The following is a 15,745-nucleotide window of genomic DNA, read 5'->3' as shown; positions in this document are numbered from 1 at the left end:
TAGTAACTCTTAACCGCAGTCGAGATATTGATTTCATTTGCTTATTTAAATAACACGCGATAACATCTCATTGGAATAATAACGTTAAAATGGTTCATTCAAATAATGTTGAATCCTGACAAGTATAATGTACTATCGACACAAAGTTAGGATATGTAATCAGTGCTGACGACCAAAATACAGAATATACCATTAATTAGGCAACCAATATTTATTCAATATTACGGTCTACCAAAAAATTCTCATTTTGGCTGGTGATTTCCAAGTTGTCATAGGTGAGGAATAATTATTTTGACAGTCAGTGGTATTTACTCAACACTATCGAACCTGTCCTAACCTAATCGAATCAAACATAGCGCGAAAGAAAGTTCTTCTTGGCGAGGTTTGAAAACGAATCCACACGGTCATAAAAATTGTCCTGTCTGTATGCGTTCAAGTAAACCTCACGTGCCTTTTGTAAAGCTTGGGAATGACTTTTGTGTAAAGCAATGTCTACGCTCGCACTTGACAAGTTAAAGAAACGAGCACCTGTAAAAAAAAAGGAATCGAAAAAGAAGATCGACCGATTCGATGGATTGTCGGAAGAAGAAGTGCAAAGGTACACTTTGCCGGATTATCTGGAAATGAATTTGGACATGGTTTTCGTTGGGATCAATCCGAGTTTGATGGCAGCTCATCGCGGTCGTTATTACGCGGGCCCGGGTAATCATTTTTATAAGCTTCTCCATCAGTCAGGATTAACGCCGCGATGCCTAAAATACGAAGAGGATTACAAGCTTCCTCGATATGGGATTGGTTTGACGAATATCGTTGAACGACCCACGAGATCCTCCGCCGATCTGAAGCGAACAGAGATCAAAGAGGGTTGCGAGATTGTAAAGGAAAAGCTGAAAACTTATAAACCAAAAATTGCTGTTTTCAATGGTAAATGTATCTACGATGTATTCGCTAAGAAAACGAATAACTTCAATTTTGGTTTACAACCAGAACGAATCGAGGATGTCGCGCTGTGGGTCACACCTTCGAGTAGCGCTCGTTGTGCAAATTTTCCTAAAATGACCGATAAGTTACATTTTTTCACCGCTTTGAAGAAATACTTGCAATTCTTGAAGGGAGAAATCGAAGAAATCGACATCAAAGAATTCTTGTTCGAGGGAAAATGTAAACAGTTTATACCGCGAACATCGAAAATGTGGAGACGACGAGACGTGTCCGCGTTCTTGCATGGGGGAAGAATTGCTAACAAAAATACCGTGTGTCTGGATACGTCCGATGAGAACGTGGCTGTAGTTCATAGTACAGAATTCATCGTGAAACGATTAGAAGAAGACGAACGTAACGAAATCAAAGGAACGCCCGACACCGATGAAACTGAATCGTTGAAAAATTCAGAAGCCATTATTACGCAGGGACCGGTAAAACTATTTTTTGAAAACGATGTATCGTTTCCAAAAGATCAAACAAAACTTATACACAATGGAGAGAACAATATAGATTGTACTGAAATCACTAATTGCGGAGATATCGCAGAACCTAAATCCATATTGTCTAAAGTTAGAGAAACTAATATGAAGAAAAGCAAAAGGACTAAAAGACCTTCTGAAAAACCAACTGACATTAAAGATCCTATTAGAAAGAGGTGTGTAGAATCAGATTTTATAAGTTTAATAAAACAGAGACTAGAAGAAAAAGAAATCAATTATATTAATGAAAAGAATAATTCTGAAAAACTGGAATAGGAATAAAGAGAACTCTAGATAATTTTAAAAGCTATGCATGGAAATAAACATAAGTGTGTTTATAGATCTCCAAAAGAAATTATGATTCCCAGTAATATATGAAACTACCTTCTTTGTACAAACATAAGCATGTGTCGATAATAATATATTTTTTTATATATATGTAAAGTAATATGAAATAATTTATTAGTTTCTTGTACCTTTACTAAAAACAAACTACCATGTGCATTGGATTGGAATAAAACGAAACTGATTACTTTCAGTTTAATCACAGTTGCGTTTGTATATATTTATATAATAAAATATAAAATTACTATTATTTTTTAAAGCCATTTGTACAAAAGATGTATGTACTAATACTTACGCTACAATCGTTCTATCCCCAACCATATTACATTATTTGTAAATTATAAAAGTATAAAAATATAACAACAATTATAATGTGATATAACTGATCAACAAATATTTGTGGTATTACAATTTCGCTTTAGCGGCGTCCATGAGAGACTTTAATTTTTGTGTGAGCATGATATTTCCAGTAATCTTTAGTTTTCCCTGCATGAATGCCATTTGTGGATTTAGTTTACCCAAAGCCTGAAAACAAAACGATCAGTATCGTAGGTGAATTTTTAAAATGTCAATCGGACAGTAGTTAAAAAGTGCCCATTGAGTTCGAAAGAAACTCACCAATTGAATCATGTCCGCGTTCTCGATTGTCAATGTCGTATCGGGTTTTCCCGATTTTGGCTCTCCTTTATATACTTCGGCTTGCTTCAGGTCCAAAGCTTCAAAATACATAATACTTACAATCACGGTATAACAGAAAAAAAGGACTTACGGTGTAAAGTGCAGAAAATAAATTGTAGCAGTTTTTTAATCGAAGCAATACTTACTCCATTTTCCCTGCGGCTTTCCGTCCACTAAAATGTGATAAAGGAAAACACCGTTCACCTTCTTCTTGACTTCTTCCGGATTTGCTTTCACGTAATCGCCAATGGTCACGAATACTGCATCGCTCTCAAGATTTTCAGTACTTGAGGGAGGACTTACTTGGGGTCCTTTGACTTTCGTGTCTTTCAAATCAACATAAGCACCTGTATACATAAAAAATAACAATCTAAAATTATAATAATTATAGTTTAAAATTTTCGTAAAAAAATTATATTTCAAGTATTTCGACTCGCAGCTGTAAGTAAAATTTTCCATTTATGGAAATTCACCTGTCAAAACTGGTACATTGTTTTCTGTGACATAAGTTTGGAAATGTATTCTGTTCCCATTCTGCCACATATCAGTTCGCAAAGTTTGACCCGGGAGTACGGGTTTCGCGAAACGAACCTGAAATATTCATTAAGTAATTTAATTTCGTTAAGGCATTCTCGTATTACTCTGCAGTACCACAATCGTATTATTTTGACCTCGACCTTATTGAATTTAATGCTGCTGATTCGGAAGTATAATTTAAGAACACATTAACGATACATTAAAAGCAACTTATTGTGCATTAAAAAACATCGTTAAACCGCAATCTATATTTACACTGTTTCATTATCGTATAACAACAGCCTAACAAAAACACCAGTGTATCGTACCTTGATAGCTTTAAATAGATTTGGATCACCATCGGCGTAAGTTTGAAGAACGTGACGAACAGCAAATCCAAGAGAACACAATCCATGTAGAATTGGTCTTTTATGGCCACCAATCATTGCCATGTTTGCGTCGATGTGTAAGGGATTGTTATCGCCACTTAATCTGTACAACGCTGCCTACATATAGTAATATGAAATTATAATTAAGACATTACAAATAAATACATCTTTATATCGAAACCAATACTATTTCGAAGAATACATAAAAATGAATCGTTTTTGTTGTTTACCTGATCAAAACTAGTATGTTGGGTGACCGACGCGTCCGGTTTTCGATTAGGGGGATCAACGGACGTTATATTGTTGGAAGATGTTCGTTTTCCCTGAAATCCACCGGCTCCTACTGCGAATACCGACATTTGCCCAGTGGACAGCTTGTCTCCGGTGACAGTATCGAACGTGTCGTCTGTAACATGTTAAGTCAACTCGAATGTATTTTTTCAATAATTAAGAAACACAAAAACAACGATGCTTATACACGTACGTTGTATTATAAACACAGCACCCGATCCCTTGTCGAGCACATCTAAAAGTTTAAACTTTGTTTCTACAGTAGCTTCCGTTGGCACAGGTTTATACACTTCAATATATTGTTCTCCGTGTAACATCTGTAATCATGATAAATGCGCAAGGACAAAGTTAAGGAAGTATTCACACAGAAATATTACCTTCATTGGGTCCAGTTGTAAGCCAGGAAGACCATCTTCGAATATTGTGGAACTCATTGTATACATTGGCCCATGAAGAACATAGAACGTAGGTAACGCAGCAAAATTATCATGATTCTCGTACAAATAACGCAAATCAGACGGTTCTTGTACCGTAGCACCGACTACAGAAGAAAGTTTGTTTGTTATAATATTGTGTACCGTTGCGAAATTATTATTAGGATCAAACCATACCTCCTAATGCGTATAATATTGTGTCCCGGTAATTGTAAGTATGCCGAAAGACATCCTATAAATAGACATTCGTAATCAGAAATAGCACAATTTAATTCCATACAAAGAAATAGTATCTTAGTTACCGGCGCTGAATTTCCAGAACTAGAATTTCCAGAGTTAGAGTTTCCAGAGTTAGAATTTCCAGATTTCATTTCTCCTATTGCAGACATAAACTGTCCTGTTACTTCCTGTAAGAATGTAGAAACGTGAAAAGAGATAATCTATTGAACAATTCTGTCTAAAGTAGTATTTTATGTACCTCTATGGTGTCAAAATGTTTAGCAGACGACATGTCAGTGATGGCTGCCCACCTTTGTTCAACATCTTCTGGGGTGATGCTGGTTGATAAATCTTGTCTTAAAGTGGTTCCCGATGCACGAATCAAATGACCTGAAAATCCATAAATTGAATTTCTAAGTTTGAAACTTTATTTAAATGGTTATATTTCGTGTACTTACATTTTCCAGCCCATCCTAATGCAGACTCAATAATAGAACCATTTTCCATACACCTCTCATGACACAGCCAAGCAACTACCGGGGCTATTAACTCGGGTTTTAAATGCTCAAGAAAGTCTAAGGATATAAAGTAAAATATAGCAATATATAGGTACATATATGCAATACAATACAAATGTTTTCAACCTGGTGGCATGATGTCTTCTGTCAAACGAGAAGCAGCAGTTGGTACTATTACATTTGTATGTATGTTTCTTTTCCTGCCTTCTATGGCTAAAGTATTAGCCAGACCAACCAGACCCATTTTTGCTGAGCTGTAATTTGATTGTCCAAAATTTCCATATAATCCACTGTTACTTGCTGTCACTATTACACGACCATAATTTTGCTTCGAGAAGTAAGGCCAAGCAGCTTGAGTAGTTTTGTAAGCACCTTTTACATGAACATCCTGTATCAAATCTGCAAAAAATTATGTGTCTCTTTCAATCTTGAAAAATAGAAAATATGCATATAATTGATAAGAAACTGTTGTACATACCCCAGTCCGTTTCTGTCATTTTTGCAAAAGACTTGTCTCTTAAAATTCCAGCATTATTAACAACTACGTCAACTCGTCCAAAAGTATCAATAGCTGTTTTAATGATTTTTGCACCATCAAGAACAGAATCATAATTGGCAACTGCTTTACCACCTGAAAAAAAATGTCAAGTTAAAAAGATTTGTTCCTTTCATTAAAATAATATAAATATGAAAACATTCCTGTCCATAAATAATATCTCCTATACATATTGCTTTAGTAAAGCTGTTGTACTAATAAAATGTTGCATAATTACTCTACAAATTTTTATCAACAACTCTTATCACCATCACTCAAAGAGAAAATATAAAGATAAGATTCCTGCTTAATATTTCTTTTGTGATAACAATCTAAATAGAATTAATCATGTAATTCTTTATTTAAAAAAAAAGGAAAAAGAAAGTATTGGGATTTTGGTATATGATAAACAACCGTTTCTCTTAATTTCCTGGACAACTGTGTCTGCACTTTTGGTACTGCTCCCATCACCGTGTCTTCCTCCGCCTAAATCATTTACTACAACGCTGGCGCCTCTTGAACCAAACAGTAAAGCGTACGCACGACCCAGACCTAAACAGTCATTTATGAGTAATAAAATGCAAAGATCGCATTAAAATGAGAATAAGCAACAAATAACATGCTAATGAATACCTGCTCCAGCTCCTGTCACCACAACTACACGACCGTCGAAACGTAAATCGGCTGGTCTCGTCATTTTGATCAAATTTGAAATTGGTGAAGGTAAATTAAGAAGTAGGCTTTTCACTTAGTCGAAGCTTTTATATAAACCCCTTGTAATGAGCCAGCAATATTTAAATCAGTTTAAAGTCCATTGAGTTTTACATTGCTACGGATAACAGAGTCCACGTAAGTCCATGGTGCTGTACTCTAGCGGAAGAATGCAGAATTACATCTTTCTTTACCATGTCTTACACCCGATTTCTTATAAAGATTCTTACGTTGAATACATTTCAATGTTGTATGAGTCACTTTGAAATGCAAATAATTGCATACACAAGCGTGTGACGCTTGTGAAAATTGGAATGAATTGTTTTGACTAGAGCAAGAAAAAGAAATTTTATTTTTCATTTTGATTGTTTCATAAAGCTTTATAATATACATATATAACACTTATTTAAGAGATAGAAGACAGTAACATTACAATAATGATAGTATTTTCTTAAAATCAAGTCTCGCACGTTCTATTACTCAGTTAAATAAAGTTACTGCGATTTACACATAAAGAAGATACGAAATTAAGATGATGGTAATATGTATGTAGTTGGTTTGTTAGGAAGGAAGTAATGACATGTAATAGATTTTTATTTTTATTGCATGTGCTGGCGCCGACTACGAGCTGCCCTTTGCTTGTCGAATCGCAATTCCATTTCTTCCAAAACTCGGGGAGTATAACGTACAACCAGTTTCACGGAGTTCTGTGCTTGTTTCAGCAACTCTACCGCTTTCTCATGATTCTCACCCTCGACGCACTGAAAAATAATATATAAAATGAATAAGACGAAATGTGTCATCAGAAAATTTTAGCTCTCAATGTTAAGACTAACCACTCCATTCACTGAAAGGAGTTGATCACCCCGTTTCAGGCCACCATGGCGATCGGCAACACCTCCAGGAATAATTCGTGAAATGTAAATGGGCGAATTTTGTTCCTTGCCTCCCATCACGTTAAAACCAAGACCTTCTTCTGTTTTTGGTAATTCCACGACTCGCGGATGGGCATGACCTTCGCTTGCGGCAAAGGCAGCAACTGTTGCTTTTGCCGTAGCTGATGCACGGACATCTTGAGAGCCCTGCAATGAAAAATTAGCACTAGAATATTGATAAATATGTTATGTTATATAAATATACAAGCATACAACCTGAATGTCTACTGTCTCGTATACATGTTCGTATACTTCGCGTACAGCGCTAAGAAAGTCACTCTGTAAAACTTTCTGTAAAGCAGCTAACTTTGTTGCTGGAACTTCGCCTCCTACAATGGCAATGTATTTTTATTTAAAATTTACATTTGTATCAAACTCAAAGTTGTCAATACTAACAAAAATTCTATACATAATGTAACCACATACATGATGTATGCAAGAAAACAGATCAAAACAATAATATATGGAAATGGTTGCTCTAAAGTCCTATGCAAAGGTAAATACAATAGGTCTTGCGATAATACTTCGAGTGATGTAATAAATTAGTCCATTCCTTTACCTTTTTGCAATTTGTCTAATAATTCGATGGACCTCTTCACATCTGCAAAAGATAATTGGAATAATTGATATTAATTATTCCCTGTTAGTGTGTATTTCATTATTATCTGAGACTGCAGGTTTATGCATTTATAATATGCACAAGTATGCAGGAGACAAAATAAGAAAGCTTTCAGAATGTACAAAAATGTTCTCCATTATAATGAAGTAAAATTCTTAATAGATGGAATTTGTTGCTAGTTAATGTTTATGGTTGTAAATGAATCTTTACAACCCGAAGTTTAATTATTACTGGGTTATTCATAAAGATGACAATGTTTAGGATAGAGTACCTTTATCACCTTTTTGGTAGATAAGTATTCATTATACATATATATTTTTGTAATACAGTTCTAATATATTCTATATGCAAGTTACTTGATACTCTTTTCTTTCTAGGAAAGATAGAAATTAAACAGTATGTTATATTAATCATATGAAAGAAACAACATGACTGTAACTGGAAAATTTGACAGCACTCATAAGAAGTAAAAATAAAATGCACACTAAAAAGTATATAGTCTTAGCCTTAAAAATATTGCAAACTTTTTGAAAAACCTAATACAAATAACAACTGTTGTAAGAGATTGAAAAAAGATGTTTAATTTAAGTTATCAAATATCTAAGGGTGTTTACCATTTGCTAAAGTAAGGGGTTCGCCCATCATAATCATGCCTGTGAACAAACACAGAAATATAAAAGATGCATTATTAAATATTTATGACTAGACTGCGGGTGTTTATACAATTTCACAGTTTTGTAGACCAATTTATAAAAATAGAATGAAATAAAAGTAAAATGAAAGACTGGTGGATTTTATAAAAGCTTCTATTTTACTATAATTTATTCAGTTACATCTATCATAAATGCATAAATGCCACAGTCTAGTTATTACGTCTGAGCATTGTTAAAGAATATTACGGGTGTAACGGTGTTCTCGATTGCAACTTTGACACGATCCTGAACTGTCATAAAAATACGTCAACAATTTGATCTATCGACCAACTACTATGAGCCAAGAATATAAAACAGTTTGTAAGGCGTCGTAACTTTCATTTTCTTACCTACGTCTACTTTACCATATGTGATCGATTTGCAGAATTGGAAACGATTCATGCAATAGAGTATTCATATGGAGGCGAAATTTCTCTCGGAACCTTTAACGGTAAAGTCTCAAATCTGTGGAAAGTGTTATAAATACAATTTACATACAGAAATTGTATAACGAACAACCCAAAACGTTTGAAAGAATGAAAAGAGTGTGACAAATTCTTTTCTAGTAGTTTGGTAACAAATGATATAATTGAACATGTTGTAATGTTTATGCTATTTCCTCTCTATTATTTCTGCACACTCAATGACAATTCTTTCGCGCCAAATTCATCAATCAAAACAAGTAGATTTACAGTGTAGTGTTGTGTTGTGTATTTATGTAGCATGATTTGTAACATTTAAAATAGCATGACTGTTTTTAATTAAAACGTATTTAGGACGTATCAATAATTTAGTGTAATTCGTATTTGTATCGGTGTTCAAAATAGTTGGGAATGCCATATTGTAATTGAATAATTTTATAATACACACTCATTACTTTTATAATAAACTAATACATCTTTATAAAAATTAATATAAAAAGAATATAAGCGTACACTTTTGTTGTACTGAGATAAAAAAAAATTAATTAGAGCACTAAGTTACCTGCGAAAATGACTGATAGTTGTGATCTTAACAATGCAAATGGCAAGGAGTGTATCGCAGAAGATATGTCTATGGAAACTGAGTCCAATAAAGAGGTAAATGTTTGCATGGAGGAGGTGCTCAACAAATCTGTTGAAATGAATGCAGATGGTATTAACAATGTTGACACAGATATATTGAATAAAACTGTGCAAGAAATTGATAAAGATTCTATACAAGAGAATGAGGAATTCCAAGGTCCTAATAGTTGTAAAAGATTTTCCAAGATAATAGATAGTGACTCAGAAGATGAAAATATCTTTACATCACAGATGAAAAGAGAAAGAAATGTTACTAAATCATCTGAAGACAAAGAATATTCAAATAAGAAGAGGAATAAGAAGAAAATTTTTGATAGTGATACAGACGAAGAAGTGCTTAATGTTAATAATAATCATAATGCAGAAGGAATTTCAAATAAAGAAAAGGAAGGGAACGCTGTGAGTAGTAGTTAAAACAAATAGATAGATATTCTGGTTATAAGAGTATTCATAATCAGATTGATATTTTGCAGGTACAAAATAGATTTCAATCTCTAGTAGATTCAGAATCAGAGGAAGAAGATGAAAGGACTCCTATGAAGTATGAGGAAAGTAAACAACACAAGGAACATAGTAAATTTACAAAGAGAAAGGTAAATCAATAGGAAATATCAATAATTAAATTTCATATGTTATTGTATTTTTAACATATGTCAATATAATTTATTGTAGGTCTCATCGAGGGCTAGCAAAGATGAAGCCATGAAACAGATACATAGTGAAACTCAACGTTTAATAAGAGAAACTGAAATTTCCCTTCCTTACCACAGACCAAAACAGAGAACATTACAAGAATCTTTGAGCAGGAAGAAAGTACTCTCTGCTCTACCAAAAGCTTCTACAATGGCAGCTAAATTAAAGATGTCATCTGCTATTGTCGAGTGAGGAATTTTACAATATATTAACACCAAGTACTATTATATTTCATTCAATTATTAAATTCTGTAATTTTTTTTATCGAACAGCAAAGTTTTGAAGGAAAAAGAGGAAGAAACAGAGGTATTTTACAAGTCTTCTGATTCAGAAGAGGAAGCAATAGAAAGTCATTCAGAAACGGATAAAGAAAGCCCTTCAGAAGCGGATAAAGAAAGCCCTTCAGAAGGGGACAAAGAAAGCGAAAATATACAATGTACACAAAAAGTTAGGAAAGATATCATTCCAAAAAAATTGTTTGTTTCTGATAGTTTATCTGTAGATAATAATAAAGAAGAAAGTAGTGCATATGTGGTACACGAAGCAAATGAAATTGCCACAGAAACGAACGAGACAGAAAGCAATGAACTAACAGCAATCAGTACAATGCTAATAGACGATTTGAGTGATTTGGTGACACTAGAAACTCATTGCAATACTACAGATACAGAGAATGGAAGCCAACACCGTACATCGGAAACCGAGAAAATAGTTGATGCACCTCGTAATAAAGAAGAAGATAATTTGTTACAAAGCGGGCATATTGAAAATGGCGATAGAGACAAAAATACGGTCAAAAGCACTTTCGATGAAAGATGCGACGACGAAGAAAATAATTCCAAGTTTACGAATGATTTCTCAGAAGCGTCCACTTCGAAAACCAACAACGATTTCTCGGAAGCGTCCACTTCGAAAACTAATAACGATTTCTTGGAGGCGTCCACTTCGAAAATCAATAACGATTTCTCGGAGGCGTCCACTTCGAAAACCAATAACGATTATGCGACAATGGTAAAGCGATCGTTGGGAATACCTATAGAAGAGTCTGATGAATACGACGAGTATGGTTTACCACCGCCTAAGTTCGATAACTCTCCAAACATGAACGAGAAGAAGACATCATTGAACGTACAAAGTTTAAAACCAAAATTAAAAGGCGCGCCGGGTACGATGATCGATTTATCAGATGACGTTAAACCAAACAAGAGAGGGGTAGACGCCTTGATCGATCGATTCCTATTTAAACATTCCAAGAAGGATGAAAAAGTTAAGGATATATCAGAGGTGACGGTAACACATATAAAAGAGTCCCCGAATGGGTTACCGATCGTAGTTAAAGAAACACTCCCATACAAACTGCCAACATTCGGAAAGGAAGATCCCGCATTGCAGAAACCTGGGGCAAAGTTGTTGCGTCTGAAGGAGGAATTGAAGCATCGAATTGCGATGAAGCATGAGGTAGAGTGGAAAGAAAAAGAACAGGAGATGAAGGAACACGAGATAGACTGGACCGAGACTCTCGACGATGAAGAGGAGTTTAGCAAATCCTATTCACCGAGTATTGAGACAAACGAAACCGAAGAGGATGAACCGGTAGAAGATGATGTATACGAGCAGAGAAAGAAGAAGACGAAAAGTAAATGCGCTTTCGTAGATGACGAAGCAGAAGTCAGTGGCGACGATGAAGACAATGATGAAATTATAGACGAGGATGAGGATGAAAATTCAGAGAAAGAGGACGAAGAATGCGAGAGGCTTATTTTAGAAGACGATGAGAGCAGCACATGTAGTAGCGCTAATATGAATCGTAAATCGTTCAAACGAATCGTCGAACCTATAGAAGATGATTCTAGGTCTTGTGATACAGTGAAGAGTGACGACACGGTAATGAAGGACAGGAAGGTGTCGCGAACAATGATTAGTTTGGATATGTTCAACGGGAGCGCCAGCGATAATGAAAGCGATATTCCAGTCTCGCAAATGCACGTTGAAAATGACTTGGAAGGCGAAGAAACCAGTCGAACACCGCGTATTAAGGCCAACAGTTTTAATTTCGTTTCCCCTGCGACGCAATTGACAGCATTAAGTACCGGCTTGGAGGACGAGAAGAAGTCAGCTCAGGTCGAGCAAGTGTCGTTGGTCAACGAATCTGATCCGATTCTGATGGAAAGTCCGCTGATCGATGGATTTTCGCAACGGTTCCGCGGTTCGAAGAACGAAGCACTACCACACAGGAAGTTACCGTTCACCGATCAAAACGACATGACGGAGGATGATCTCATGGGATTGTGCTCCGGTACATTCCTCACGAATAAGAATAACCTGTACGCCTCGAAAGAGCCGGATGTCTCCGAATCGCAGCTACTAGAGTTATGCTCGGGAACATTTAGCAGCCAGGCGAACAATTCGGAAGTGTTAACGAATTACTTGTCGAGCGAAAAATCGCAAGATGTATCAACGGGAAGAGGTTCAACGTCCATCGAGAAAGACGATTGTCAAGAGAACGAACGATCGAAGGGGAACGACGTGTCCCAAAAGAAATCCAGTGTCCGGTACTTCGAAGAAGACGAACAGGACGAAGATCTGATGGAGCAGCCGATCAAGATTCGACCGATGAAGAGGAAGGTGAAGAAGCTAGATTTATCCGATGACGAGGAAGAGAACGAACGTTCGATGCTCAGCGACGATGATGAACAAAGCGAAGACGACGAGGACGAACAAAACGAAGACGACGAAGACAAATTTATAGATTATGATTCAGAGGAGAACGAAGTGGTTGTCCCGAAGAAGAGTATAAAGCAGTACGCGGCCACGTTTTTAGAAAATGAAGCCGAGCTAAGCGAGAGCGACTGTGATGTGTCCGCGGACGAGGATGAAAAGGACATGGACGATTTGGAATTGGAGGAAGGGGACGACGAGGAAATCGATGAGATAAAGATGAAGAATCAACTGGGTAAACTGCATATGAAGCAAATACTGGATAAGGATCAGAAGGAAGTAAAGATACTCAAGGAACTGTTGTTCGAGGAGGGAGATATGTTCAGTGACAGCGCTCGAGAACGAAAATTCAAGTGGAAGAATATAGGTACGGGATATTGAATACGAATTGTTCTCTCTGTTGAAGATTTATAGTATAATAATTGAATTCTGTTTTTTTTTAGATAAACAAGACGGTAACGATCAGTTCGAACCATCAGAAGATAAAGACGGTTGGGTTGATTTGTCGGATGATGAGGATGAAGCAAAATGGCGTAAGATAAGGCATGAAAGAGAAAAATTCCTAGCAGAAAAGATGGTAAGGCGTGGTGCCGGTGAAACGTCCGATGCATCCTTCTTTTTTTTTCGTTAGATAAATGGAACTTTTTACACAAGCATTACTATTTTATTAAAAATATGTTTTAAGGGAAAATTGTTCAAGTAGGAGTTTAAAATCAGACTGGTAATCATTGGATCGTAGATGTTTATGAGATTCCACATTTTTATAAGCAGAGTCTTAAAAATGGCCGTCAAGTCACCTTATTCTCTTTATTAAGAATTTTATTAAACTAAACGTTAAAATATTAAACTCTATGAATGGCAGTGTGACAACTTAGAAAATAACGTTTGAAATTCTGAATGTAATATTTCAGTCAAAGGAGAACGTAGAATCCGAGATCGAGAATGAATTACAGGACAGTCAAATATTTCAACTCGGTATGAAGATTCTCAAGAAAAGGCGAGTCGACGAAAATCAGACAGAGAACACGTTGGTGGATTCGGTCGATTCCAAAGTTAAGTCAAGACTACCGATCACTGTCGCAGAAATGTTGAACTGTTCAAATTTACAGGGAAAATCACGTCTGATACATGTAAGCTTTGTGATTTTTATATACTCATCTTCAAACTATTACTGTTATACGCACTGTGATATGTATTTTAATAATACTCTAGTATTTTTTGGCATTTAGTGAATATTTGATATATTCTAATATTTATTTTTAGAATGTCATGCAGAAACGTTCGTTTCTTGCGAGGGGGGAAGAGACGCTGACGCGTCTGGCTGTTCTGGCTAGGCAAAAGGATGTGCCGGCACAATTGAAAAATCCAAAAAATTTTGTTTTCGCGCACATTGATCCGTCCGCGGAAAACAAAAGCGCCGATCCCGTTTTGCAAACGGAACATCAACGCTATAAAGGTAAACGAAAATATTGATACACACATATAGATATGCATATTTTTGTGATTAAATTTACGTCTGTATATAAAACCGTGAGTTGTAAATGTTGGAATACCTCATTCTTAAATAAGTAAGTCGGATAAATGTTAAACGATACTGTTGAAAATGACATTTTTAGAATGTACTGATATTTAATGACACAAATGTAACTGAAATTTTAATTCGATTTTGAATATTTGAATGTACGTGACGAAGTGATCGGCTGTACATGTCTGTACGTGAATTTTGACAAAAAAAAAAACGAGCGCTGGACAGGAGGGAGAGGCAGATGTATGGGATGTTTGTTTAATGTAATTCGACCCAATAATGCGCGTCCTTGCCTAGGGCAATTCTCTCGTGTAGCACCATACGTACGCGTACGCCGCGAGTCCACCTCCACCCGGCATCCGGTTATACCAAAAATAGGATACTTGGTGTACTCATGAATTTAAATGTTAAACATATTATATGAGTTATTTTGTTTATTCTATAACCCGGACCATGTCATTTCAATAAAGGTAAATCGATTTCAATGTACCACAGTCTACAGTAACTTTGATCAATGGTTATGACATCACTTTCGAACTGAACTCGCTCCTTTGGTTCTTTTCTTGGTCTTGAATTTACTATCTCGCTGATTTCTATTTGCACACGCCGGAATCAACTAAAAATCTGTTCACTCTATTGTGGCTTCTATAAAATTCAAAATAAATTCAACACCTCCGTAAACTTTATGAAATGTTTTATGAAGCGGTATTTAGATAATCGTATATATATACTATAAATGCATAAAATCAACAGTCCAGTTATGATACTTTGTCGCCCATCCCCGTCATCAGACTTAAACCTCCGGTTATGGTCCAGTTGTATCCTACTCTCTCGCTACATTGTTACAATCGACCATATACTATCTATGTATTCGAATTGTTCGGTGTTTTTACTGTTAGCTACAAAGCAAACAGGAAAGACTGCGTAAAAGAAAAAATCGCAGGTAGCAAAGTAGCGTCTAACCGCAAAGTAATAGCCCGTCGTCGAAGGAGGCCGTGGATGGGAGGCGAGGGTGCTTCGGGGCCTGTGATGGGAACTCTGGGATAAGGGTGGCTTGTTGCGTAAGCCGATTAGAGCATCACGGTAGTCACTCTCCTGTGCCTCGTGCGGCGGTCTGGTGTTCCTGGTGCTATTGGTGCACGGGACGCGGATACGCCGGGCAGAGACATTAAAATCGCATCAAATATGTAGAGAGCTACCCTCTCGCTCCCACCATACCAGCGGATGCGGGAGTACTCGTCGACATCCGTGGCAAGCAAAAAGCTCGCCAGGTCCTTGGAAGTCTAAGGGACTGAAAAACATATGTAGTTCCGTCTCACACTTTCTGATCGCCCGAAAAAGATGACGACGACAGAGCCTCCTCGAAGCACTTAGCCGTACTTACGTGATCTTAAGGTAGG

General features: G+C 36.3%; 4 protein-coding genes across 5 annotated transcripts; 2 read left to right on the top strand and 2 right to left on the bottom strand.

The window, feature by feature from the left end:
- Nucleotides 1-469: 469 nt before the first annotated feature.
- LOC107191222 lies at nucleotides 470-1,706 on the top strand (the record flags this gene model as incomplete). Its single annotated transcript, XM_015580210.1, has 1 exon — nucleotides 470-1,706. A coding segment is annotated over exon 1 (1,218 nt), but the record flags the coding sequence as incomplete, so codon positions are not given.
- Nucleotides 1,707-2,046: 340 nt separating this feature from the next.
- Nucleotides 2,047-6,224, bottom strand: LOC107191224 (peroxisomal multifunctional enzyme type 2). The gene is made up of 16 exons (XM_015580212.1): nucleotides 6,022-6,224; nucleotides 5,803-5,940; nucleotides 5,332-5,484; nucleotides 4,980-5,252; nucleotides 4,794-4,910; nucleotides 4,595-4,725; nucleotides 4,419-4,523; nucleotides 4,294-4,348; nucleotides 4,060-4,223; nucleotides 3,876-3,999; nucleotides 3,622-3,797; nucleotides 3,332-3,508; nucleotides 2,960-3,077; nucleotides 2,633-2,833; nucleotides 2,427-2,524; nucleotides 2,047-2,333 (listed from the first exon to the last, which is right to left on the bottom strand). The coding sequence occupies exons 1-16, from the start codon at nucleotides 6,083-6,085 to the stop codon at nucleotides 2,214-2,216; spliced, it is 2,214 nt and encodes a 737-aa protein (XP_015435698.1). The 5' UTR covers nucleotides 6,086-6,224; the 3' UTR covers nucleotides 2,047-2,213.
- A 303-nt stretch (nucleotides 6,225-6,527) lies between these two features.
- On the bottom strand, nucleotides 6,528-8,634 carry LOC107191226 (protein lin-7 homolog C). Of its 2 annotated transcripts, XM_015580214.1 has the most exons (6): nucleotides 8,553-8,634; nucleotides 8,268-8,306; nucleotides 7,594-7,635; nucleotides 7,251-7,363; nucleotides 6,936-7,181; nucleotides 6,699-6,860 (listed from the first exon to the last, which is right to left on the bottom strand). In XM_015580214.1, the coding sequence occupies exons 2-6, from the start codon at nucleotides 8,302-8,304 to the stop codon at nucleotides 6,699-6,701; spliced, it is 600 nt and encodes a 199-aa protein (XP_015435700.1). In that variant the 5' UTR covers nucleotides 8,305-8,306; nucleotides 8,553-8,634. The 2 variants fall into 2 exon arrangements, with proteins under 2 accessions (XP_015435701.1, XP_015435700.1); XM_015580215.1 differs by lacking the exon at nucleotides 8,553-8,634 and having other exon boundaries at nucleotides 6,528-6,860; nucleotides 8,268-8,304.
- A 703-nt stretch (nucleotides 8,635-9,337) lies between these two features.
- On the top strand, nucleotides 9,338-14,306 carry LOC107191221 (claspin-like). The gene is made up of 7 exons (XM_015580209.1): nucleotides 9,338-9,808; nucleotides 9,883-10,002; nucleotides 10,082-10,290; nucleotides 10,375-13,187; nucleotides 13,264-13,397; nucleotides 13,732-13,950; nucleotides 14,084-14,306. Exons 1-7 carry the CDS (start codon nucleotides 9,338-9,340, stop codon nucleotides 14,291-14,293), a joined length of 4,176 nt encoding a protein of 1,391 aa, XP_015435695.1. The 3' UTR covers nucleotides 14,294-14,306.
- The last annotated feature ends 1,439 nt before the right edge of the window (nucleotides 14,307-15,745 follow it).

This window comes from Dufourea novaeangliae, unplaced genomic scaffold, assembly GCF_001272555.1.
Source record: "Dufourea novaeangliae isolate 0120121106 unplaced genomic scaffold, ASM127255v1 scaffold257, whole genome shotgun sequence".
Taxonomy (NCBI): Eukaryota; Metazoa; Arthropoda; class Insecta; order Hymenoptera; family Halictidae; genus Dufourea; species Dufourea novaeangliae.
Note: the sequence above shows the minus strand (reverse complement) of the source record. Positions and strands in the feature narration are given on the sequence as shown.

Bases quoted from the DNA above. Each gene is read 5' to 3' on its own strand.
- LOC107191224 (XM_015580212.1), bottom strand. From the start codon at position 6,085: ATGACGAGACCAGCCGATTTACGTTTCGACGGTCGTGTAGTTGTGGTG. The intron at 2,834-2,959 runs GTGAATTTCCAT...TTATGTATACAG, and splicing joins CAATGTACCAGTTTTGACAG to GTGCTTATGTTGATTTGAAA. The intron at 2,525-2,632 runs GTAAGTATTGCT...TGTATTTTGAAG, and splicing joins AAAGCCGCAGGGAAAATGGA to CTTTGGACCTGAAGCAAGCC.
- LOC107191221 (XM_015580209.1), top strand. From the start codon at position 9,338: ATGACTGATAGTTGTGATCTTAACAATGCAAATGGCAAGGAGTGTATC. The intron at 9,809-9,882 runs GTGAGTAGTAGT...GATATTTTGCAG, and splicing joins AAGAAAAGGAAGGGAACGCT to GTACAAAATAGATTTCAATC. The intron at 10,003-10,081 runs GTAAATCAATAG...AATTTATTGTAG, and splicing joins GTAAATTTACAAAGAGAAAG to GTCTCATCGAGGGCTAGCAA.
- LOC107191226 (XM_015580214.1), bottom strand. From the start codon at position 8,304: ATGATTATGATGGGCGAACCCCTTACTTTAGCAAATG. The intron at 7,364-7,593 runs GTAAAGGAATGG...TTGCCATTGTAG, and splicing joins ATTAGACAAATTGCAAAAAG to GAGGCGAAGTTCCAGCAACA. The intron at 7,182-7,250 runs GTTGTATGCTTG...TTTTCATTGCAG, and splicing joins ACGAGACAGTAGACATTCAG to GGCTCTCAAGATGTCCGTGC.